Raw genomic sequence first — 26,254 nt, 5'->3', positions numbered from 1 at the left:
CATTTGCTTCCTGGCTACAGTTTCAGTGACATCCGTCTTTGAATGCTTAGGTGAGCGACAACTATTGCCACTTATTCCAGTGTTTCAAATTTGAATCGTGTACATATGCAGTCCCTCCTTCTAATCCTTAGGCAGGGATCTTGGTAGTTGTTGAAGTTTTGACCTCCTTCTCCCTAGGCATCAATGAATTGTTATCTTCCTATTTCCTCGACATTTGAGGAAATATCTTGCTTTGGGAAGATGCCTTCCAATTTCTTCCGTTCAGCAGCTTTGCAGATTTCATGTCAGCATTAAGAGGTGACAATCTGAGTGATGATAAGCTAAGGCTTATTCTCAGGAAAGAGAAGAAACTGAATTCAATTGTCACAGCTCGTTCTTTCAGGAATCACTGGCTCAGCAAAAATAACTTGGACTGTTCAGATGACTGTTGTAACTTCAAAGTCCTTCAGCTTTCACCTAACAGGGAACTTTGAGTAGTAGTCTGTGGCTACCTGATATCATTCTTGATTATCTGAATAAATAAGCTCTCGTAGGATGCCACATCTGGGTGGTACTTCAGCAGTTATCATTTCCCCTTGCTGGTTTGTATTTCTGGCATACATTGTATGAGGATACCATTATGCTGATGTCTCTGTTGATACCTATTTTAGTACACAGAAGATCTAACTCTGAGTTTACATTTCTGGATTCCTATTAAGCAAAGGAGTGAAAGGTTATCAGGGGTAGATGCAAATGTGGATTTGAGGTTACATTCAGATCAGCCATCGTTTCAATGGATGGAGAAGCAGGTTTGAAAGGCTGAATGGAAAACTCTTGAGATTAATTTGCATGGCCTTCTGGAGAAGTTCTTCCTGCTTTGTTTGTTTATGATTGTTCTGGATCTGGATAACAGAACACCATCTTCCAATAAGAGGGCATCTCTGATGGACTAATGCTGCCACAATGTCGTTGTGTCATAGCATGTGAGCAAGGGATGGTCTGATAAGAAACAACTGTAATTCTCATCATTGTTAATTTAATCGTTTTGAAAGTGTTACCCAGATCTTTTTTCTTCCTGGTCGGTAACAAAATGGAAATTCCATAGCCTCGACAATAACCTCTTGCTGGAGCTCTGCAGAGATTTTTCTTGTAGTCTGATCCTGTAGACCATAATTACTCTCTACGATGAATGTTCTTACATGCATGGAATTTCTCACATCTATAAACCATGACTAAAAGCTTGCATTCTATGTGAGTACATCTGATCTCAATGATGTTAGGATTGCAGATACACAGGTTATTGTTTTTCCTCTTGTAGTGGGCTGCTCCTGGTCATTCTTGTGAACTTTCCTTTTAGTTCTTTTGGTACGTTGCGTGGGAGATGAATCACTGTTTTTATTTGACAAGTCTACAGTTGTGTAGTACTCAAAATCTTCAAAGCATCTGTAAAGCATCTTATCAGAATACTCAGGGACACTTTTCAATGGGTGTATTAACCTCAGTGCAACCTTCTCCATCCCACAGTTTACAGAGATAAGCTAAATCACTTTGCAAAAGCTCATTTTAGGATAACAGAGCCATCTCTTTCAGTGACATGGAACATACAATTACTGTTTTTTCCCTTTGTAAGTCTCCTTGATTTGGACAGTGCCTAGCTGTTGAATCGCAGTATCCCCGAATGTCATTAGAATGATGTTGCTCGATTTCAGGGTGTCTTTTCATGGGCAACTACTTCCTTTCCAATTTTTAGGGAAGGTTCTCCAATGGGATGATGTTACTCTGTGCTCTGGTAGCAAACTTCAGCCTCAGATTTATGTCTGGGGCTTAATTCATCTGAGTAATCGTTGGGCTAGTCAACAACTTCATCCCTCTGTCAAAGCACATAGAGCGATTACTAATGTCCAAAGCCTTCAATGCTGTGAGCTTACCTTTTCCAATAAATACTTCTTTACTTCAGGGCATTCAAAATCCCACGAGTTGATCTATTAGCCTTTCGTCTGTCTCCTTGAATTTACATTTTCCTGCTGCATTTTCTAATCTTGTTGAGAAATTGTCTTCATAGGGTCATACAGTTTGGAAATAGACCCTTCGGTTTAAGTCAACTGCATTGATGAGGCATCCCAATTGGACTTAGTCCCATTTCCCTCCAAATGCTTCCTATTCATGTACTATACAGGTGCTAAAATGTCATAATTGTATCAGCCTCCATCACTTCATCTGGCAGCTCATTTCATACATGCACCACCCTCTGCTTGAAAATATTACTCCTCAGGTCCTTGTTAAATCTTTTCCCTCTCAACTTAAACTTATATCCGCTAGATTTGGACTCCCTCACCCTAGGAAAAAAGACCTTGTTCAGTAGCACTCCCCAGGGCCCTTCCGTTAGCCATATAATTCCTGCTCCGATTTGCCTTACCAGAATGTAGCACCTCACATTTATCTAAATTAAACTCTATCTGCCACTCCTCAGCCTATTGGCCCATTTGATCAAGGTCCTGTTATATTCTGAGTTAATCTTCTTCACCGTCCACTACACTACTAATTTTGTCATCTGCAAACTTACTAACCATACTTTCTATGATCACATCCAAATCCTTTATACAAATGACAAAAAACAGTGGACCCAGCACCAATCCTTGTGGCACACCACCAGTCCAAAAAACAACCCTCCACCACCACCCTCTGTCTCCTACCTTCAAGACAATTTTATATCCAATTGACCAGCTCCCCCTGGATTCCATGTGATCTAACCTTGCTAACCAGTCTACTATGTGGAACCTTGTTGAATGCCTTACTGAAGTCCAGATAGTTGTCTACCACTCTGCCTTCATCAATTTCCTTTGTCACTTCTTCAAAGAATTCAATCAAGTTAATGAGACATTCCTCAGCACAAAGCCATGTTGACTCTACCCAATCAGTTTGTGCTTTTCCAAATGCACATAAACCTGTCCCTCAGAATCCCCTCCAACAACTTAGCCACTAATGATGTTAAGCTCACTAGTCTATAGTTCCTTGGCTTCTCCTTGCAACCTTTCCTAAATAATGGCATATTAGCCAACCTCCAGCCTTGTGATACTTCACCCGTACGCTGTCGATGATACCAATGTCTTCAGGCTCATCCAATTCCTGCCTCAGGCTTTGAAATTCAGATTGGCATTTCCAATTATTCAACTTTGGCTGAAGATGCAAGCTGATTTTTCATAAATTCTGACTGAAATTCTTTGGTCGCCCTCACTCACCTCCAGCAATTAAATAATTTTTACCCTTTCCCTCCTGCCCACAAAAGAATGTGGGGGGGTGAGGGGTGTTACCCTTTTCACTTCAATGGTGCCTTTGCAAAGATTTTGAAAATCAGTCCTCAAGAGCATTTAAACTTCTCAAATGTTTCTACAACAGAGCTTCCTAATTCATTTTGAGATGCAGCTTTGCATTCATTGTTGTATTGGCAGCCATTTCATTTTCCAACATTTCATTCAACTTTTCTTTCTGTCTCTTGTACTAATTTGGGTTGCCTTTTCTCAACTATTTCAAGATTAAATCCAATTCAAAAAAAACATTCAAATCTTATTCACAAACAACTGCTATCTCAGTGCCTCTTATTTCCTATAAGTTCAATATAATGATATCTTTAGACCGAATATGCCTTTCTCACTCTCCATTTGGCTACTGGACCTAATACATTGTTGCTCAACCCATGACTTCAGTGCAGCAGTAAATGTGGCACCTTGGATGAACATTCTCTTACATTAGTTCCTGTTTCTTGATCAATACTATACTAATCAAAAGTAATTATTATAAATGCCAAAATGGCCACCAGCGTATGTCAAGATGGAGCTGTTGACATTAACGTCCATAACTCTCTTCAGGATGGATTCATTGATGTATGCATTGCTGGCATCATGGTCTGCATGCAGTGAGATTGACATCAATGCATGCACAGACAGCCTCTGTTTTTAAAAGCAACAGCAGCTGGATGAACATGGCAGGCCAAGCAGCATCTTAGGAGCAGGCCCAACTCCTAAGATGCTGCTTGAGCTTTCCTGCTCCTAAGATGGTGTATGGCCTGCTGTGTTCATCCAGCTCCACAGCTTGTTATCTCGGATTCTCCAGCATCTGCAGTTCCTATTATCTCTGAACCAATCACCCGTGTTGCCTTGGTCACTTCTCACTCCCAGCCGCATCATGCCACCTATTCAGTCCTGGACGGGGGAAGAAAGTCATTGCTCAGAAGGAAGAGAAGCCTCGATTAGCGAAGACCCCCGTATGTGTAATCATTGTTGGATTATTTCCTACAAGGCCATATTTGTGACAGGCAGCAGCTGCTGCTTCATTGATGGAGAGTGACATCACTCTGCAGTGCTGTGTCCCTGCAATCATTACTCCATCTGCTTGTGGTGTTCACAATAAATGCAGCCATAACATTATTACAGCAGGTAGGCACATACGAAACAACCATTAGCCAGAGTGTCTGAGTAGGTGTACAAGTTTTTCCACTAAATTTACACTAGTTCACTAGTTCTAAACTAAGCCCACGGCCTTGAAGTATCATAACATTTAAGGCTATGGGTCCTGTGCTAGAAAGTTGGACTAGTGTAGGTTAGTGCATTAGACTTACTGGGCTGAATTGCCTCTTCTATAATGCATGGTTCTATGATTTGAAATGACAGAAGAAAGTGTGGTGTAGTTGGTCAACTTTAACAAATGTCCCACTTGTGTTTGAGAGAAATGGAAAACTTAGAAAAGTTGAAAATCCCAGAAGAGCAGCAATGCTGGAAATATGTAGGAAGTTACAAAGCAACTGAATGTGCAAGCTTGGGTAATGTAGCAGCCGGGATCTAGGTGACTCCTGTTCAGGAATCCACCTTGAAATCTTAACATCTTGTTTCCTTTCCAGTGCTGACTGGCCTGGTGTACATTTCCATCACTTTACTTTGAATCATGTTGTAGAAACTGTAATGGACAGTACCACTTAGTAAATGGGTATCGTGCCAATGCTGGTTCATCAAGTGATAACAAAGTTTGGAGCTGGATGAACACAGCAGGCTAAGCAGCATCTTAGGACCACAAAAGCTGACATTTCGGGCCTAGACCCTTCACCAGAAAAGGGCCTTTTCTGATGAAGGGTCGAGGCCTGAAACGTGAGCTTTTGTACTCCTAAGATGCTGCTTGGCCTGCTGTGTTCATCCAGCTTCACACCTTGTTATCTCAGATTCTCCAGTATCTGCAGTTCCCATTATCTCTGGTTCATCAAGTGATGTACCTATAAACACAAATGTCTGTAATTTAGAGCACCAAACAATGGAATTGCCTGGGAAAAAGCTCCTCAGGACAGCAGAAGCCGTTTGTAAAAGTTTGTAAGCAGTTTGTACATGCACTTTACATTCTGTTACGTCAAATATCAATCTCTTGTGCTCCTGATAGAATAGTTTCAAAGCCTGAAACTCCAGCAGTCAAATTCCAAGAGTGATAGCCACAGCATAGCATAGCTTCTTTCAGACTTTATAAAGCAGGATGACAACATTGGCTAAATAATTAAATATGCCCACACTGGCATCACCATTAAACACATCCTGTGCACCTTATTTATAAGATATCTGTGCAACTGCAAAATAATTGCGACTCCTTGACAGGACAAGGCATTAGCCTTGCAAGACCTAAATTTTACAAGCTCTAAGTGGTTAGTTAACTCTATTCACTGTTCACATGATGTGTTTTCTAGCTGATGGCAACAGAAAATAACAGAATTAGTTGAAGAGACAAAGTGAGTTTCTCGGTAATCAGCAGTGAAAACATTACAAAGGAATTTACAAAAACAAGAATCAGGGAGGAGTGTTACAGGGTGAACGACTGCATTTCTGAGAGGCCAGTTTGGGGTGTGGGGGTTAAAGAGAAGAACTTGTAAATCTCCGTGGCTGCTTAGCCTGACATTTTGTTTACAAAACCAAAGGGCTTGTTGCCACAGCAGCTACAATCACAGAACAATGTAGTGGCTGAGGCAACAGTAAAGCAGAATGTGTGTGAGCACTACAAATTAAAGACTTTCAGGGTCTGCTGCGATATTAGAAAAAGTACATACACTTCAGAGTGGGCCTAGCAATCTGAGTGATTAAAGAATAACTGTGTGCGCATCACCATGGTGACATGCAGTATCACAGGTCAGTGGGATATAGAGCTGAGGACTGCTGCAGTCCGAGATAATAAAATGTGAGGCTGGATGAACACAGCAGGCCAAGCAGCATCTCAGGAGCACAAAAGCTGACGTTTCGGGCCTAGACCCTTCATCAGAGTCCTGACCGTTGTTATAAAATTGGAGGCAAATACAGAGAAATGGCAAACAGTTTCTTTTCAGGATGCAAGAGGAGGAGCAGAAATGGACAGGGGGTGCAGGATAAGGGGAGAAGAAAAAAAAATCACTTTATCCCAGTAGTTAATTTTTAGCAGTTCGTGAAGCCTGAGGGGTAGGTCTCACATACTAACCTCATCCCACCTCCTTGACCTGTCCGTCTTCCCTGGACTGACCTATCCCCTCCCTACCTCCCCACCTATACTCTCTCCACCTATCTTCTTTTCTCTCCATCTTCGGTCCGCCTCCCCCTTTCTCCCTATTTATTCCAGAACCCTCTCCCCATGCCCCTCTCTGATGAAGGGTCTAGGCCCGAAACGTCAGCTTTTGTGCTCCTGAGATGCTGCTTGGCCTGCTGTGTTCATCCAGCTTCACATTTTATTATCTCACATACATTGATACCTTGTGGCATGCACAGAGAAGACGCGGGCAAAAATAACAAAAACAGAAATTGCTGGAAAAGCTCAATGGGTTCTGTGAAGGAAAAAACACAGTTAACGTTTCAGGTCTGGTGACTCTTCCTCAGAACTGATGGTGGCTAGGAAAACATCAGCTTATATGCAGGAAATAGGGAAGTGGGTGGGCTAGGGAATAAATGAAAGGACAGAGCCCAACGAGAGAGAAAGACAGTTGGACAGATAAAGAGGTTGATAACGATCAGGCTGGGAGGGTGCATAGTTGTTAATGGGGACTGTTAGTGACTAACAAGAGGGCTAATGCATATGCTGCAGACGTACCTCACTGACTGTAAACAGAGAACATAGAACAGTACAGCGCAGTACAGGCCTATTATCCAACTAAGATCAAACGACCCTGCATACCCTACATTTTATTATCCTCCATGTGCCTATCCAAGAGTCACTTAAAAGTGTCTAAAGTATCTGACTCCATTACCACGGCCAGCAGCGCATACCACTTGCCCAACACTCTGTGTGAAGAGCCTACCTCTGATATCTCCCCAATACCTTCCTCCAATCACCTTAAAATTATGCCCCCTTGTAATAGTCTTTTCAGCCCTGGGAAAAAAGTCTCAGACTATCCACTCTATTGTGCCTCTCATCATCTTGTACACCTCTCTCAAGTCACCTCTCATCCTTCTTCGCTCTACTGTAAAAAGCCCTAGCTCCCTCAACCTTTCCTCATAAGACCTGCTCTCTAGTCCAGGCAGCATCCTGGTAAATCTCTTCTGCGCCCTTTCTAAAGCTTCCACATCTTTTCTATAGTGAGGTGACCAGAACTGAACACAATATTCCAAGTGTAGTCTAACCAGAGTTTTATAGAGCTGCAGCATAACCTCACAGCTGTTAAACTAAATTCCCCTGCCAATGAAAGCCAACACACCATACGCCTTCTTTACAACACCAACTTGAATAGCAACTTTGAGGGACCTATGGATGTGGACCCCAAGATCCCCCTGTTCCTCCACACTGCCGAGACTCCTTTAAAGGTTAACACAATTTTCCCCACACAGGGTTCCCTGTTTTCGTCACACTCCTGCAGTGATACAATGCACACAGCTCCAGTTCTGCCACATATGAACGGACACACTACCTCAAAAGTGCCTCTTCTGCACTTTGTTTTGCAGATGAGTCATTAGAATGTACTCTCAAATCTTGCACGCTCAAAAAGGAAACTCACTCAAAAGGAATGTGATTTGGAAATACGCTACAGCCCTGTGGTGAGCATTCTCTAACCTATGTTCCCTTTCAGCATAGGCCTGTTAAGAGGCGCAGGATCAGAATTTACCCAAATAACACATGTTTGTAAACACTTGTTTGCAGTTCACTTGCCTCTTTGGTGGGCTAAGGTCTGTGAGGAATACTTGAAACAAAAGAATTGGAAAACTCACCCAATTGACAATTCCTGTGTATTCCATATGTTATCAGAATTTATGGAGGCCATTAGATTGCCAGAAGACATGTAAAGCAAAGTGAAAATGTCGCTTAATAGCATTCAACAAGAGTATTGCTGTTGAAGGGAAGATAATGGGAACTGCAGATGCTGGAGAATCCAAGATAACAAAGTGTGGAGCTGGATGAACACAGCAGGCCAAGCAGCATCTTAGGAGCAGAAAAGCTGACGTTTCAGACGTAGACCCTTCATCTGATAAGTTTCTCCAATTGGTTCTCCCGCTTTCTTCCCGTAACCCTTGATCCCCTTGACAATCAAGAACCCATCTATCTCTGTCTTAAACATCCTCAAAGACCTGGCCTCCATAGCCTTCTATGGCTGTGAATTCCATAGATTCACCACTCCCTGGCTGAAGACGTTTCTCGTTATCTCTGATCTAAAAGGTCTTCCCTTTACTCTTTACAAAGGCTCTGCCCTTGGGTCCTAGTCTCTCCTACCAATGGAAACATCTTCCCAACATCCACTTTGTCCAGGCCTTTTAGTGTCCTGTAAATTTCAATTATATTCCCCCCCACCCACCCATCCTTCTAAACTCCGAGTATAGACCCAGAGTCGTCAAACGTTCCTCATATGTTAAGCTTTTCGTTCCTGGGACAATTCTTGTGAACCTCTTCTGAACCTGCTCCAGTGCCAGTACATTATTCCTGGGATGTGGGGCCCAAAACTGAACACAATACTCCAAATGTGGCCTGACTAGGGCCTCATAAAGCCTCAGTAGTACATCCCTGCTTTTATTCAAATCCTCTCAAAATAAATGCCAACATTGCATTTGCCTTCCTGACTACTGACTCAACCTGCAAGTTTACCTTGAGAGAATCCTGGACTAGAACTCCCAAATCTCTTTGTATTTCAGACGTCTGAATTTTCTCGCCATTTAGAAAACAGTATATGCTTTTATTCTTCTTACCAAAGTGCATGACCTCACACTTTCCTACATTGTACTCCATCTGCCACTTCTTTGCCCGCTCTCCTAACCTGTTCAAATCCTTCCACAGTCTCCCCACCTCATCAATGCTACCTGTCCCTCCACCTATCTTTGTATCAATTACAAACTTAGTCAGAATGCCCACAGTTCCTTCATCTGGATCATTACTGTAGAACGTGAAAAGTTGTGGTCCCAAAACTGACCCTTGTGGAACACCACTTGTCACTGGCTGCCATCCTGAGAAGGACCCTTTTATCTTCACTCTCTGCTTTCTGTCAGACAGCCAATCTTCTATCCATGCTAGGACCTTGCCTCTAACACCATGGACCCTTATTTTACTCAGCAGCCTCCTGTGTAGTACCTTGCTAAAAGCCTTCTGGAAGTCCAGGCAGATAATATCTATTGGCTCTCCTTGGTCCAACCTGCTCATTACTTCCTCAAAAAAGATTTATCAGGCATGACCTTCCCTTGACAAAGCCATGCTGACTATGCCGTATTTTACCATGCACTTCCAAGTATTCAGAAATCTTATCCTTCACAATGAACTCCAAAATCTTACCCATACAAGATTAGGCTAAACACCCTGTAATTTTTCACCTTTTGCCTTACTCCCTTTTTAAATAGGGGTGTCATGTTAGCAATTTTCCAGTCCTTAGGAACCCTCCTTGACTTTAGCGATTCCTGAAAGATCATCACTAACGCCTCTGCTATCTCCTTAAGAACTCTGGGGTGTAGTCCACCTGGTCCAGGTGATTTATCCACCTTCAGGCCAATCAGTTTTACTAGCACCTTCTCCTTGGTGATGGCCACCATACTCAGCTCTGCTCCCTGACTCTCTTGAATTTTTGGGATCTTGCCCATGTTTACCATTGTGAAGACTGATGCAAGGTAATTACTCAGTTTCTCAGCCATTTCCTTGTCCCCCACTACTACCTCTCCAGTGTCATTTTCTAGCAGTCCAATGTCCACGTTTGCCTCTCTCTTGCCCTTTATGTATCTGAAGAAACCTTTACAGTCCTCCTTTACATTACTGGCTAGCTCACCTTCACTTTTAATCCTCTCCCTCCTTATTTCTTCTATTGTTGCCCTCTAATGGTCATTGTAAGCTTCCCAATCCTCTGGTTTCCCACTGCCCTTCGCCACATTATATGCTTTCTCTTTTGCTTTTATGCTATCCCTACTCCCTAGTCAGCCATGGTTCCCCCATCCTCCCTGAACCATGCTTCTTTTCCCTAGGAATGAATTTTTACTGTGTCTCCTGAATTACTCCCAGAAACTCCTGCCATTGCTGTTCCACTGTCTTTCCTGCCAGGCTCCTCTCCCAGTCAATTCTGTCCAGCTCCTCTCTCACGCCTCTGTAGTTGCCTTTATTCAGCTATAATACCATAACCTCTGATTCTATCTTTCCCCTCTCGAATTGCAGAGTAGATTCAATCATATTATGATAACTGCATCCTAAGGCTTCCTTTATCTTAACCTCCCTTATCAAGTCTACCTCATTGCACAACACGAAAATCCAGTATTGCCTGTTCCCTCGTGGTTTCCACAACATGCTGCTCCAGAAAGCCATCTTGTAGATATTCCACAAATTCCTTTCCTTGCAATCCACGACCAAGGTGATTTTCTCAGTCCACCTGCATATTGAAATCCCCCATGATCACCGTAACTTTGCCTTCCTTACGCACCTTTTTGATCTCCTGGTGTGTCTTGCACCCCAGCTTCTGACTAATGTTTAGAGGCCTGTACATAACTCCAACTTTTTTTTTAAAACCTTTGCAGCTCCTCAGCCCTACCCACACAGATTCTAAACCATCTGACCCGGCCTTGTTTCTTACCATTGGTTTAATTTAATTTCCTACTAATAAGGCAACCCGACCCCTTCTGCTCACCTGCCTATCTTTGCAATAAGACGTATATCCCTGGATACTCAGTTCCTAATCCTGAGCCCCTTGCAGCCATGTCTCTGTGATGCTCACTGTGTCATATCTGCCAATTTCAATCTGCACCACAAGCTCATTTACCTTCTTTCTTATACTGTGTGCATTCAGATATAACACCTTCAGTCCTCTATTAACCATCTCTCTTCTCATTGTCACTCATTTATCCAGTGTGCTTGAAGTTTGATCCCTAACCCTTTCCAAACACTGTCCAATTTGTGTCTGTGCTGGAGACTTTAATAACTTCTCCTGAGTTCTCCTTTCCTGTCATTCTCTGCATATTTTTCTATTCAGTTGAACCTTCCCTACAGCTGTTAACCTGCTGCTTTGTCCCCACTGGGGGAAGGTTTACTTTTCCCATCTCCCATTTTCTAGTTTAACATCCCGTTTGATCAGTCCATTTAGCCCTTTTGCTAGAACATTGGTCCCAGCTCGGTTCAGATGGAGACCATCTCAGCAGTACAGGTCCCTCCTGTTCTAATACTGATGCCAATACCCATGAGAAGGAATGCACCATTCCTTTAGCCACGTGCTTACTTCCCTTATTCTTGTGTCCCTATGTCAATGTGCACGTGGCTCGGGTAGTAATTCAAACATTCAGGCACAACTTCGAGGGCTGAAGGGCCTGTACTGTGCTGTAATGTTCTATGTTCTATAACCCTTGAAGACCTGTTCTTTAATTTCGTTCTAAGATCCTGAAAATCCCCGAACATTCTATCCCTGTAAACCCGCCTTTCTCATGGCCAATCCATCTAACCTGCACATTCCTGGACACTATGGGACAATTTAGCATGGCCAATCCACCAACTGGCACATCTTTGGACTGTTGGAGGAAACTGGAGCATCCAGAGGAAACCTGTGTAGACACAGGGAGAATGTGCAAACTCAACACACAATCGGCCGAGGGTTGAATCAAACCCAGGTGCCTGGCATTGTGAAGGCAGCAGTGCTAACCACTGAGCGAAAGTGTTGCTACAAGTGCTGTCCAATCACAGAATACATCCAATGTTGAAACCTATATTTTGAGTTTTTCAAGCAGAGTCATTACACACAGTCAGATTCAGACATGCCACCTAATCAGCACTTTTATTATACATTGTTGTTGCCATTGAGATCTGGTATTCCTGCATCAGTCCTGTTAAGTGCTTGATGAAAAGCTTCAATGCTTGTCTCTTTTCTCAGTTCTACTGAAGAGAACTTTCAACACCAGAAAGACCAGAACAGGATGTGTTTGCCACAAACCTCCACTCTTCGGTCAGAAAATACACAATCTTGAGTGCTTGGAAGTTAATGCATCACCACCAGCATATTTTCTCCTAAATAAAAGGTCAAAAGCCAACAATACACAATTTAGTCCAAAATTAAATGTGAATTTTGAATATAAATTGTGGTTAAAAAGGCTTGTTTATGTGGTAGATCTAGTTTGCTAGATGACGTGTTCAGCTCATTTGAATATTTGGTATATACTTCACAGAAACAAACTGGGAACCTTCTAGTTGGTAGTGAATCAAAGTTCAGCAGGTTTTAAAGATCTTACTTCCACTAAGCAGTTCAATTCTGACATTAAAATGAAACTCTGGCATTAAAATATCCGTGTTGATAGAGTGACCGTGAAACATTTGGACTGTTATAAAAACACAACAAATGTTCTTCAGGAAAGGAAACTTGCCAATCTTACCCATCAGTAATGTCAGTGTCAACCCACAGGAGCAGAAGCAGGCCATTCAGCCCACTGCGTCTACTCCGCCATTCCATGAAATTATGTCTGATCTCATAGTTATAGAATCCCTACAGTGTGGAAGCAAGCCATTCAGCCCAAAGTACTTACTCCAACCCTCTGAACAGCATTCCACCCAAACCCACACCCATTACCCTAGCCCTGTAACCCTATACCTTCCATGGTTAATCCACCTGACCTACACAATACTGGACACTGTGGACAATTTAGCAAGGCCAATTCATTTAACCTGCATGTCTGTGGACTGAGGAGAAAAACTGGAGGAATCCCAAGCAGCCAGAGGAAGAATGTGCAAACTCCACACAGGCAGTCACCCAAGGGATGGGATCAAACTTGGGTCCCTAGCGCCATGAGGCAACAGGGTTAACCACTGAACCACCGTGCCGCCCCAAGTAACCCTCAACTACACTTTCAAATCTTTTCTCCGTAACTCTTGATTCCCTTACTGATTGAAAATCCATTTACCCTTCAGTCTTGAATACTTAACAACCCAAACTCGATAGCCATCCGAGGTTAAAAAAAAATCCACAGATTCACTTCCCTCTGAGAGAAAAATTTCCCCCTCAAACCTGTGTTAAATATGCAACCCCTTATTCTGACAATATGCCCTCTGGTCCTAGACTCACCAAGCTTTTTGCATCCATCCTAAGAATCTTCTATGTTTCAACAAAGTCATGTCTCATTCTTCTAAACTCCAACAAGTACAGGTCTAAACTATTCAACTTCTCCTCATTAGAGGACACTGGTATGTCTGACTCTTAAGCGTACTCTAATCTAACATCAGTTACTATAAAGACTGTAGTGTTTCAAGAAGTATTTCCACCACCGTCTTCTCCAGGCAGGCTAGAATTACCAATGACACCAATGAGCTGAGAATGAACTCTTAAAATCCTACATCAATCAGGATGATTAGGCAGGAATCAGACAAGAAATCAATAATGTCAAAAATTAAAGGGGTCATACAAGGAACTGTGATTAGGATAAGCAAATCTGAATGTATTGGATTCAATTCCTTTGTTCTGGGTGGATTTTTTTTTGACTGATCCTCCCCTATCTTACTCTTGTGGGTGTGTTTCACAGTGATACTGATCGATTTTACAAATTCAGTTTTAATGGGGATGTTCTATTTCTGGTATAATTGCACTGTCTTACAGCTACACCCATCAAGGCGAAAAAGGACAATAAACCATCTAATCCTGAGAAAAATGTACTCCTGCACCAACAGAAACTACAGCTTCTCCCCACCGATAACTCCTTAAAATTCTATTGCAGCGTCTGGAATGTGGTTGAAGTATATCCAGAATTTTGTCTTCGAAGGAAGGTGGGACCCTTTTGGTGATCTAGATGCCAAAGTCACAAACGAAAACTCAGCCAACAGATTGTATCAGCCTGTGTATTGTGGAGAATATAATGCAGGGGTTCAGCCAAAGTTAAAATACTTAAATACACAACATGTACACTGTACCTGAACCTAAAAATAATTCCCCTCCCTTTTCCTTTCTCATTTCCAGACACACCTTTTCCTATAGTCGATTGCTCATTTCAAGCGGCTCTTTTAACTGGGTTCTCCTTCCTTGTAAATCAGCATGGGTCTTCACCTGCCTAACAGATAGGCTGCTGTGCAGTGAGCCCCAAGGGGCAGACAGTAAGCCTTTGTCACCATGCTTCAGCTTTCTGACCATACGCGTGGCATAATGCCACTTTCTCAATTTCTAACAGTGATAGAATACGCAGGATATATAAACTACCAAAGAGATTTATTAAAGAGCAAACAGATAATAAACTGTGCCAATGACAACATTTCCTTCTGTATTATTTATCGGCTTAATTATTCCACAGAACATTTTACAAACATATCTGCTGCATTACACCTCAATATGACGTGAATTCAAGGTCCTAAAGTATATGAACTCATCTGCCAATTTATTGTTGAAGGCCTAAAACAGACTCTCATCTCTATTATTCTCAGGTAGACTCCTAAATTAGAGCATATGTGAACAGGACAAAGCAAAAGAAAATATGTATCCTTTAACAGCTACCAAATCTGTCAGCAAGAATAAGTTCACAGACAGGACATCTTAGACAGTAGTACATTTCAAAAATTTTGGCAGCAAAGATTTTGGAAAAGGCAGCTGCTTCTCTTTCTTATAATGCTCCCCCTATTCTTCACCCAGAGAGTTGTGAGCGCATGGAACAGTTTGCCAGTGGTAGTCGTGAAAGCGGAGTCATTAGTGACATTTAAGCAACTGCTGGACATGCACATGGACAGCAGTGAATTGAGGGGAATGTAGGTTAGGTTATTTTATTTTTGGGTTAGGATTATTCTATGGCACAACATCGTGGGCCAAAGGGCCTGTACCGTGCTGCACTTTTCTATGTTCTATGTTTTATTCCTCATCACAGCTTCAAGATAAAGCTCTATTAGTAGCTCCCATGTTGTTGCCAAGGCTGACAGCTGGGAGGTGAAGATCATAGCAAATAAAAACCTCCAAGGAAACACAAATAACTTCCAAAGTCTTGAAAATCATATCTAAAGCAGTGAAAGCATCCTCCCAGAACAGGTCCCCTGGGCAAAAGCCCTGCACTTAGCTTTAATTCTCAGTATGTAAAGCCTTCTTGACTGTCAGTTCCCTTAGCCCTTCCAATCCTCTTATCTTTGCTTGCTTTAGCTGGTGTGTTGCCATGAAACCATGCACTGAAAGCAGGATCTTAATGAAAACTGCAACTTGATCTACTTCAGTCTCAGAGTTGCCTGTTCCATGGTGCTTCCCGCGTCTGAAATGACCCCAGGTTAAGTGCGAAAATCAACATGTTCCCACCAGTTCCCAACATGTTGCGTGTGCAACATTCACCGACCACCAAAATACAATTTGTTTCCAAAGAATTTTGGAAAATGATTAATTCCTCTAACATTTCCCCATGTCGTTCTCTCTTTTCCGGTGTGTAACTGTCCTAGCTCTGTACTACAATCCCACAACAAACAGTCTCAAAACCCACTGCAGCCTCCTAACTATCCCTTTTTGCAGTTTTCACCAGTGTTAACATCAAGGGCCGAAGGGCCTGTTCTGCGCTGTATTGTTCTATGTTACCCATTCTACCAAACTTCTTGGGAAAAAAGATGTTGATCTAAAGCTGACAGAGCTAATGCATATTTCTAGAGTTTTCTGATTACACAACAAATACTACATGACATTGCTGATGGCAAGTGAAAGGAATTGATATCTTTTTAGTGGCAGCAACAGTACAGCATGTAATAGGCGACGTGCATTAAGGTACAGAGATAATGGGAACTGCAGATGCTGGAGATTCCAAGATAATAAAATGTGAGGCTGGACGAACACAGCAGGCCAAGCAGCATCTCAGGCATTAAGGTACAGCTGTGTTTCAGTGGATTGTCCAATCAGGGGCACAAGCATAATGAATCCAATTTTAAATAACTAGAACTACTTCAGCAGAAACTAGATAGAATCATTTACCAATGGAATTTGCTCGCACCATCAGTTTCTCAAAAGATTTAAGAAGTATTTAAAAGCTTTTGAATGTATTTATTAGTATCCTTGTGCCCAACTTTAAGATCACCCTTCAAGTTTCCAAGTGAGCACAATTACTGTAAAATCATTCGTGTCAGCACCTCTCCAACTATACAGGATGATGGACATGCAGAAAAATCTGCTGGAGCTGGGGTAGTTTCATAAGATACTGATGCTGAGGAGATTAATCTGTCAGTGACAGGACCTGGTACAAGTAAAAGGCTGTTGCTTTTGGTGTTGATACCTGTTGCCAAGCCGCCATAGCCACCCACCATCAAGATGGCATATGCCAGCTCAGAGGTGACATTGCTATTTCCTTCAGTTATCAGTTAGTGCTTCTCCCTGCCAGGTGTGAAAAATCGAAGTTTTTGGGCCTTCATGCCACACAGCCCTCCTTGAAGTGGAGTTCTGGGCTTCCTATGAGCCTTCAGGCTCCAGTAACCACACCATACAGAAAATCTTGTCAGTATGGATCTTTCATTCTGCCAACATGCCCAAGGCAATGAGGTTGCTCCTGCTTGATAAATGGTAGCATATTTCAGAGATTGGCCTCTGCGCAACATGCCACATTTGTGATTTTAACCTTTCATGACATGGCAAGAAGGTGCCATAACAAGCAAAAACGAAAGAGATAGCAAGAACTGCAGATGCTGGAGTCAGAGTCAACACAGTGTGGAGCTGGAGGAGCACGGTAGGTCAGGCAGCATTAGGGGAGCAGGAAAGTCGATGTTTTGAGTTTTTAACCCTTCGTCAGGACAGCTGCTGTGTTCCTTCAGCTCCACACTGCATTGAAAGAAAAATGCAAGTTGTTGACATTCCCTTGTTGATGGTTGCAAGTCATTCATATTTCACTGTTGTACAAGGTACTGAGAACACAATTCTCATAAGCCAGCATCCTGGCACTCAGAATCAGTTTGATGTTATTCTATGCAGGCTTAGTGAGTAGGCTGAGGCTACTTCTATTATATGTATATCAATTTCTATAGCAAGGGGCAGATTGTTGATAACAATGGACCTAAGTAAAAGAATTAGCTAACCACTTTAGCAGAGTAATGTGATCAAGGGTGGAGATGTGACACCTATGTACCGTAACCTTGGTTTGCTGGATGGTTATCGTCAGGAACATCAGGTTACCTGCATGGGAGAGATAATCTGGAGTGTTTGAAGCTGATTTTTCAATTGAATTCCTGAGTATTACCAGTGCTGAAGATGTGGTGTACATAGAACATAGAACATAGAACAACACAGCGCAGAACAGGCCCTTTGGCCCTCGATGCTGCGCCGACCTGTGAACTAATCTAAGCCCCTCCCCCTACACTATCCCATCATTATCCAATGTATTGTTGTATCAACACAGAAAATGCTGGAGAAACTGGACATCGCTAGAAAGAGAAACAGATTTAGCATTCCGTGTCCAGTGTGACTCTTCATCAGAGCTGAAAGGAGCTGGAAACTAGTTTTTAAAATACTTTCAACAGAGATGGAAGAGGAGCAGGTGCAGTTGAGGTGTGATGAAGAAATGGGGCTGTTATTGGGGGTGAAAGAGAAAATGAGACTTAAGATGGGTATTAATTAAGATGCGAAAGAGAGAGAATGGGTCCTATCTTCACAGCAATGTAACTAGCCAAAGCTCAGGGAGTGCGGTGGGGAGGGGGAGGGAACGTAAGAAAAAATAAGAACAGATATTATGCAGTCACAGTCTAAACTTTGTATGTCTCCCTGTCTGTTGCACGTCTGTCTTAGCTACTTTCAAGATGTGCAGTATTCCAGAATTCTAGGTTCATGTTATATTTCAGCAAGGTTTTTCTCCAATTCAATGACGGATGTCATCTCTGCTAGGTGGGTCTCAAAGCAATCTTTTTCACAGATTATGCCTTTACCAATGGCACTTTGCCCACGTCATAAAAATGATTGAACTTAGTGACTTCAAAGCTTTATCAAAACAAACAGCAGCATGGCCAAGTGATCTGCAGTACCAATGCAACATGCTGGTATTCTGCATCATTTCTTGTACCAGAGATGTTGCTGTGTGATGGGTGTCACATTTAGAGCTGTAAAACTTGCAGGATTGCACCTTCAGTCTGCTGCTGAGATGAGAGAGTGATTAATGTTGCAGTTTATTCTATGTTATGTACAGGCATAGACAACACTGCACAGCTTCTGTCTTCTGTAATAATGTGTCAAAGGAAAATTGCAAAGGGGATAAATTCATGCTGAGGATGTGACCTGTTTTAAGGGGAAGGCGAGCTTTAAGCAGAACGACTGTTGGACGACTCCCAAACACCACGGAAGCTCAATTTGGAGAAGTGAGGCAAATCACGAAAACCCTGCTTCAGATTATCTGCCTCCTCAAATGACGTTCTGCAAGGCAACAGTCATCAAACAGATTTCAAATGATTTAAAGAATCAAAGAATTGTCAGAGCACAGAACGAGATTATCTGGCCCATCATGCTGGTGCTGATCGTCCTAAGGAGAAGCTCATGTCCTGTACCCACCACCATCTCCTCTCTCCTGCATTCTCTTCTTCAGACAATTTCAATATTTAGAAAATGTACAAGTAAAAGCACAGAAGGAAGGCCACTCTTCCTCTCGTGCCTGCTTCCACAGTACCTGGCACAGACCCCTAAGGTGCAATACCTATGACCACAGATGATTTGTACACTGATGGAGTTTTTCCACTTGACAAAGTCAGCTTTGTTAAGATATGATGCTGGCAATGCAAGGTGTGTACAGGCTTTATCGCCAGAGAGGACTGGTAACATCTTCACGCTTTTTTTAAAAATTAATTCATGGCATGTGGACTTTGCTGACTGGATCAGCATTCATTGCCCATCACCGAGTGTCTTTGAGGAAGTGGTGGTGAGCTGTCTACGTGATCCATCGCAGTCCATTTGTTGGTAAGTCAACCCACAATACTATTAGGGAGAGAATTCCAAGACTTTGAGCCAGCAACATTGAAGGAATAGCAAAACATTTTGAAATCAGGGTAGTGGCAGGAGGAATAAAGGAGCTGAATGTTATTATTTAAACAGAGAAAGACTGTAGAAAGCTGCAGCAGAGGGGGATTTGGAGGTTGATGTGTATGAATCACATAAAACTAGCATCCAAGTTCTGTGGGTAATAGGGAAGGTACATGGACAGTTGGTCCTTATTTCAAACAAAATGGATATGAATATCGGAAAGATGCGCTGAAACTATAAAAGGCACCAGTCAGATCGCATCTAGAACAGTTTAGAGCCCCTTATCTGAGAAAAGATATACTGATATTAGACACAGGCAAGAGAAGGTTGGCTAGGCTGATACTGATAATGGAGGGGACTGTCTTATGAGGAGAGTTTGAGTAGGGTGGGACTACTCTTTGGAATTTAGAAGAATGAGAAGCAACCTTGTGCAAACATATAAAGATTCTTAGGGGACTTGAGGGTAAATGCAGAAATCCCCTTGATGCACAGTCCAGGATCAGAGGGCATAATCTTAGAATAAGGGGTTGCACATTAAGACAGAGAAGAGGTGGAATTCCTTCTCTCAGCGGGTAGTGAATCAATGGAATTCTTGATCAGAGGACTTTAGAGGCTGGGTGTTAAATGTATGGAAGGCTGACATAGATTTTTAATCACTAAGTAAATCAAGGTTATGGGGAAAAGGCAGGAAAGTGGAGTTGAAGATGGTCAAATAAGCCATGGTCTCATTGAATCGCAGAGCAGCCTTGATGGGCTGAATAGCCTACTTCTGCTCCTGCATCTCATTATGGTGAGTGGTTTGGTCAGAAACCTGCAGTTGTTGGTGTTCTTGTATACCTACTGCCTGTGTCCTTCTAGATGGCAGTGATTGTAGGTTTAGAAGGTGCTTCCTAAACACACTAGGTGAAGTTCTGCAGTACAACTGCTGCTACTGAGTGTCGGTGGTGGAGACAGTGGATGTAATGTCATTGAGGACCGCCTTGTCCTGGATGGTGCCAACTTTGAGTGTTGTTGGGCCTTGTTCAGCAGAAGTTGGAGGTTTCTGCTAGTGCTGGCCTTACATGTACACCTGCTCCTCCTCCATTACTGTGCCTCTATAGCACTGTAGCCACAGAAACGAAGACATCTAATGTGGCCGTATCCATTGGTCATGAACCTGTGTCAATGAAACTGTGTGCGGGAGTATCTGAAACAGAACAAGTTCTTAGTTATGTGAGCATCAGCTTTTGCATCACACACAAATGATAATTTCATAAAATCCTCCATACAACAAATGATGAAGGACTCCGACAAGGAATATGATGGGATGCTTCAGCACAGACCTCTGACTTGCTGGACATTATTCCAATGTAGCACAAAGAATGCTGCACAAATAGAGTAAGTATGACTGTAAGTGTGGTGCAACTACTGAACACTCCCCACACTTCCATATCACCCAAGAAAGGCAGTGATGCTTACAAGAATATGTTGTAAAATACATATTGTTCAAGGCAAGAAGTAATCCTGGAGCAGCATATGAGATCTTGGACTTTGAGATTTTGTCTTTTATGAATTCTGGCCTGTGGGTGAGACTTCTAACGTTAGATTACATTATCTCTGCTTTGCAGTGATGACCATGATCAATCTATAATGAGCACTGAGCTGGTTAAGATTGCTTGTGGGCAGGATTTGCATTGTCCAACTGTGTGGGACACGTGTGGCTCATGTGCAGGTTACTATGATTACAGATGTCTTTACTTTATGCTGTGAAATGGTCTAATTAATGCAATTACTCCTTGAAGGGCGCCACATTGTTCACAAGCAGAGCCCATGCCCTCAGACACAATATTATCTGATTATTCTGGGTGTGTCATAGCCACTTTACATTTTTATTGCATTTCTATAATTCCAATGAACAAAGACGACAGAGCAGGTCATGCTAGGCAGAGGGAGGCACTGGCTCAGTTGGGTAATCCATGTGCCTCCCAAATCTTCATGTCTCTTTCTTCTTTGCACTCTCCTGCTCGCCTCCTTCAGTTCTGAGCTTCCACGCATTCCCTCCCAACTCTTTCATTTACATCTTCATCTCCCACCATTACTCCCTAAGACCCAGACATAGTGTTGCCATGCCAACGGTTGTGATGTAATGCGCCCCTGTTGAAACGAGGGTATTGTTGACCATAGATGATTTCTTCTCCCACAGTAACCCGTGTCCTCCAATGCACTACCACCCTTACAGCTATTTTAATTAACGTGACTGGACGTTAAGACAAATTTCCAGAGCAAGTTTTACCTGAAACCCAGGCCTTCTGGCCCAGAGGTAGTGACATTACCACTGTACCATGAGACCCACTCCCACGCTTACATGTTGATCTACCTCCCTTCAGAATTATTGTCCCCTCTGCACCCCAACATGCTGCCTCCACTCCCCATAATTGACTTCCCTTTCACTGTAGGGGCCACCCCGATAACTTCCCTCAACTTCCAGTCAGCAGATCCCCAGGATTGACCCTGGACCTCTGTGGCCCACCCTGTGACTGACTTGAAAAGACAGCCCTGACCAATGAGTGACTGGATCCGTGACTAATCTCTGCACAACTCCCTGAATGAAATACTGCTAAACTACAGACTGATTGCACTGGACCTGCAGAACTGACCATGACCCACTTCCCAGACAGTAACATTATAGAACCCCTTGAGCCTGCCTACCCCAAACAGCCGACTCACACGTGTTCTAGCCCCTGGACTGACGTCAGATGCTGCCCTTGGCTTACTGTGGTGGGACACACTTACTGACAACAGTCCCCCTTGACTTGACCAGGGACCAGTCCTCTTTGAATATGATTACGTCTCACAGTCTATGTGTTTGCCATGTTAGCTGCAGGCACATGCTGTAGGTGTGGCATTGACATAACATGTTGCCACACAGCAACATGTTCACCACCTGGCAGGTCACAATCATGTTATGCCACCTGGCATTGTATCTGTGCTTAAAACAATGCAAGACAGAAGTATTGTGAGACTTTAAATTCTGAGTGAGGTCACAAAGCTCAAAAAAGCAATGCAAGAAAAGGCAGAGATGCTGTGCAAAGTAGATGCAAAGTGAATGAGTACTCAGAGACCAAGCAAACAGCCCTGGAGGTACAGCTTACTCTGATGTATGAACTGGGTGCCTAACCCTGCGCACAAAGTGGCAGCATTGCAAAGTATGTTGTTGGTGCACTGCGAAGTGCAGCATAGAAGTGGATAACTGTACTCCACATGTAGTGGAGAACTGCCAGGAAAATGTGGCGAAGATGTACTTGTGCAATGCTATTCTCTATGGAAGTGCGCAGAGATGTTGGACACTATCCAGGGTACAGGTACGGAGGGGAAAGCTACCATCTGGGGCCTTTAGGTGCCTGCTCTGACTTTCAGGAATTGTCTCCATTTACTTCCTCTCAGCTGCTTAGGAGAAGAGGAAATTGCAGATAAGTAAAGTGAGAGTGAGTCCTAATGGGACACAAAACTGCTCATTGCGTCAGAGATAGTAGCAACTGCCGATGCTGGAGAATCTGAGATAACAAGGTGTAGAGCTGGATGAACACAGCAGGCCAAGCAGCATCAGAGGACCAGGAAAATTTGATGTTTCGGGTCGGGACCCTTCTTCAGAAATGGGGGAGGGGAAGGGGATTCTGAAATAAATAGGGAGACAGGGGGTTCTGTTTGTTTGCTATCCACAGATTCTACCAGACCTGCTGAGTTTCTCCATCACTTCCTATTTTTATTTCAGCTCTTTAATCCTATATTCAAATTAATCTCCTTGTAATGAAGGTCAATATACTATTGCCTGAGATAACACGGTGTGGTGCTGGAGGAACACAGCATGTCAGGCAGCAGAGGAGCAGGCAAGTTGATGTTTTGAGTCAGGGATCTCTGATTCCAGCAATTGCAGTTCTTGCTATCTCTGAATATACTACTGCCTCCCTTGTGAGACCTGCTTGCACGTTTGAGTCACCTGAAAATAAGGGCACTCAGGTCATTTTGGATACCGATACTTCCCAATCCCTCACCATTTAAGAAATATTCTGTCCTTCTGTCTTTCCCTTTCTTGAGTGGATAACTTCACACCTATTCCCATGTTAAATTCTGGCTGCTGTGTTCTTGCCCAATCATATTACCTTTCCAAATCTGCTTGAAACCTCCTTGGATCTTCATCATTAAATACACTTTCACTAATTTTTGTGTCATCAGTCAATTATGAAATATTAAAAATGGTTCCTGCATTCCACTAATTTATAATAAATTAAGAGCAACTTTGGCCTCAGCATTGACTCTCGTGGTATTTCACTTGTGACATCCCAAGAATGATCTGTTCCTTCCTATTCTCTTCTTTTGGTCTGTTAATCATTCCTCAATTCACATTACTCTGTTACCATCAATTCCACACACTCTAAAGTTGTTTAATATTAGTGAAAAACAGATGTAATCACTTGTATTTCACCGTCAAATGTCTGAGCTTGGTACCTGAAAAAGAACACTGGAGCATCATTATGTGGGAACACAAAACAGGAAAAAAAAATGGGCTTGTGCGTCTAACTCTCCTGCATTAATTGAGTAAATGATCCCATTATATTACTGCTGGATAGCATAAATACAGGTTAAAATATAAGTCTTTTCAGGTTACATTAATGCAGTCCTTGGTAGCTGGTTTTAAGAGTGACATTACAGTGAGTAATGGGCTGTCTGTGAATGACAACTTGCATAGAAAGCAGCAAAAGACAAATACATTAAAGGGTTTGCATGAATTTATATCAACTAACAACAAATCACTTAAGCCCAGGGTAGGCATTCAAATACAAAGTTTGGTTGGAATGGAAGTGGATTGGATAATGTATGATGAAATGCAGTAGGATCAGGTGCCTGTGCAGCAAAAGATAAAAGGTCAGACTGAAAACAGTTCCGCCCGGCTAACCCTGATGCTTCCAGCGACACCCAGACCTTTTGCAGGATGCCATCATACGTCCAGGTATCAAAGCAGTTGACCAGGCCTAAATCAACTTTTAATGAAAGAGATTTTCACATTTCAACATTAAACTTTAGTAAATGTTACTAATTTTAAGAGCACATGTATATGTAGAATATGCATTAAGACAGAAATGCACTCTTACCTTGTGAAGGAGCTGGAAAGAAGTCCAATAAAAGCCGTTGCTGCACCGCCCATTGCTGTCTTCCTGCATCCAAACCAGTCAGTGAAAATGCTGACTACTGGAGAACAGAAGAAAATCATCCCCATTGAGACTGCACCTACCCATGCTGCAAGGAAAAAGTAAACAAGAACATAATTTTAATTCAATTTGTTGGATTTTATCTCTCCTCCAAACAATGTCTTCACCGCCCCACAGATGGACCATTTGCTGGAAATATTTTCCCCGGCTGCGGAACCTATGGGCTCAAAGTCACAGATTAAGGGATTGGCCATTTGGGATGAGATGGAAAGCCATTTCTTCACTCAAAAGGTTGTGAGTCTTTGAAATTCTCTACCCCGAGGGCTGCAGATCTCAAGTGGTGAGTAAATTCACGACACTGGGGCATTAATGGAATTAAGAAATATGGGGACAATGTGAGGTGGTCAGTTATGATTTTGGCAGGTCAGGCAAGTAAGACCGAATAAATGGGCTGCTCCGACGCTATTGGTGCAATGTGGCATTCATTTCTGGGTGGTATGACACCAACAAACTGCATCTGTAAATATTCCTAGTTGCTTTTCAAAGACAGAGGGAACAGATAAGAAGCACATAGAAAATGAATTAGACAGCAGTCAGGTGACCAAAGGTATAGTCAACAGCTACCGCTTAATGCTGTTTTTGAGGAAAAGTGGGATATGTAGCAAGGTGAAGATTAGTGCTAGTACATTGGATGCAACGGTGGAGGACAGAGAGGAATGGGACAGATTCAAACTTTGATGAAGAATCACAGCAGGGGATTCAGGCAGCATTTATTTGGGAGTGAAACATCAGTGAAGGCTGGTCGGGGTGGAGGTCTTAGTGTGCAGAGCATTGGGCAGGATACCGCATATGTTACATTGCAGGAGAAGATGGAAGGAAGTGTTGGTGAAATTCAGCCAATAGCTTTCCTGTTCAATGTAAAAACCCACTATATCAAATAATCTTTAGATCCCATGGCTTTATGCACAACAGTCTGAGACAGCAACTCATCAAAAAAAAACCAAAAACTTTCTTAGGCTTCAAGTTATGCAATGAATGTCATGCAGCATTTTACTTACTGTCCTTGGGAAATTTGCAGCTGGGTCTGTAAGATGCTTTTAATAACGTGTTTAAATAGGCTGTTTTAATAATATGCCTTGTGGGCTTTGGACAATGTTGAATTATGTAACTAAATGTCAAGCTTCCTATTTACTTAGTTGTTCATCTATTATAACTTGCCTTTTGAGAAGGACATGTACTGTACATTATACTATTTTAATCAAGAGTTGGTTCAGTGAAGGATGAACTAATCTTCATTTCACACATTTCTACCAAAGAGTACAATAATAGGTAGCCAGATCAGGAACGTTGAGCCTGTTGCCTTGAAGCCAGTAGATTTTGTAGTTCACATTGATTTGTGAAATTTAAACAAAGTAAAAAGAGGTAAATAAGAGCACAAATAGAAGCAAGGTGCCCAGTCTTTGTTCTTGAAGCTGCTAAGGCTGAAAGGCCAAATTGTAGTTTCCTCATCATCGCTCAAGATATCAGAAAGGCTTCAGAGATAGTAGGAACTGCAGATGCTGGAGAATCTGAGATAACAAGGCATAGAGCTGGATGAGCACACTGGCCAAGCAGCAGAGGAGCAGTAAGGCTGACGTTTCAGGCCTGGATTTCTGAGAAGAGCCTCAGCTTTCCTGCTCGTCTGATGCTGCTTGGCCTGCTGTGTTCATACAGCTCTGGACCGTGTTATTTCAGAAAGGCTTAT

At 42.6% G+C, this 26,254-nt stretch overlaps 1 protein-coding gene across 1 annotated transcript in view; it reads right to left on the bottom strand.

Annotated features, from left to right (window-relative positions):
* Positions 1-26,254, bottom strand: part of LOC125458633 (monocarboxylate transporter 8) — an 85,800-nt gene that overhangs the window by 38,847 nt on the left and 20,699 nt on the right. Inside the window, exon 2 of the mRNA XM_048544053.2 lies at positions 24,454-24,598. Within this exon, the coding sequence (XP_048400010.1) occupies positions 24,454-24,598 (145 nt within the window). The remainder of the gene's footprint in view (positions 1-24,453; positions 24,599-26,254) is intronic.

The sequence above is a fragment of the Stegostoma tigrinum genome, chromosome 15 (assembly GCF_030684315.1).
Source record: "Stegostoma tigrinum isolate sSteTig4 chromosome 15, sSteTig4.hap1, whole genome shotgun sequence".
NCBI classification, from domain to species: domain Eukaryota; kingdom Metazoa; phylum Chordata; class Chondrichthyes; order Orectolobiformes; family Stegostomatidae; genus Stegostoma; species Stegostoma tigrinum.
The sequence above is the reverse complement of the archived record's forward strand: the minus strand, read 5'-3'. Positions and strand labels throughout refer to the sequence as shown.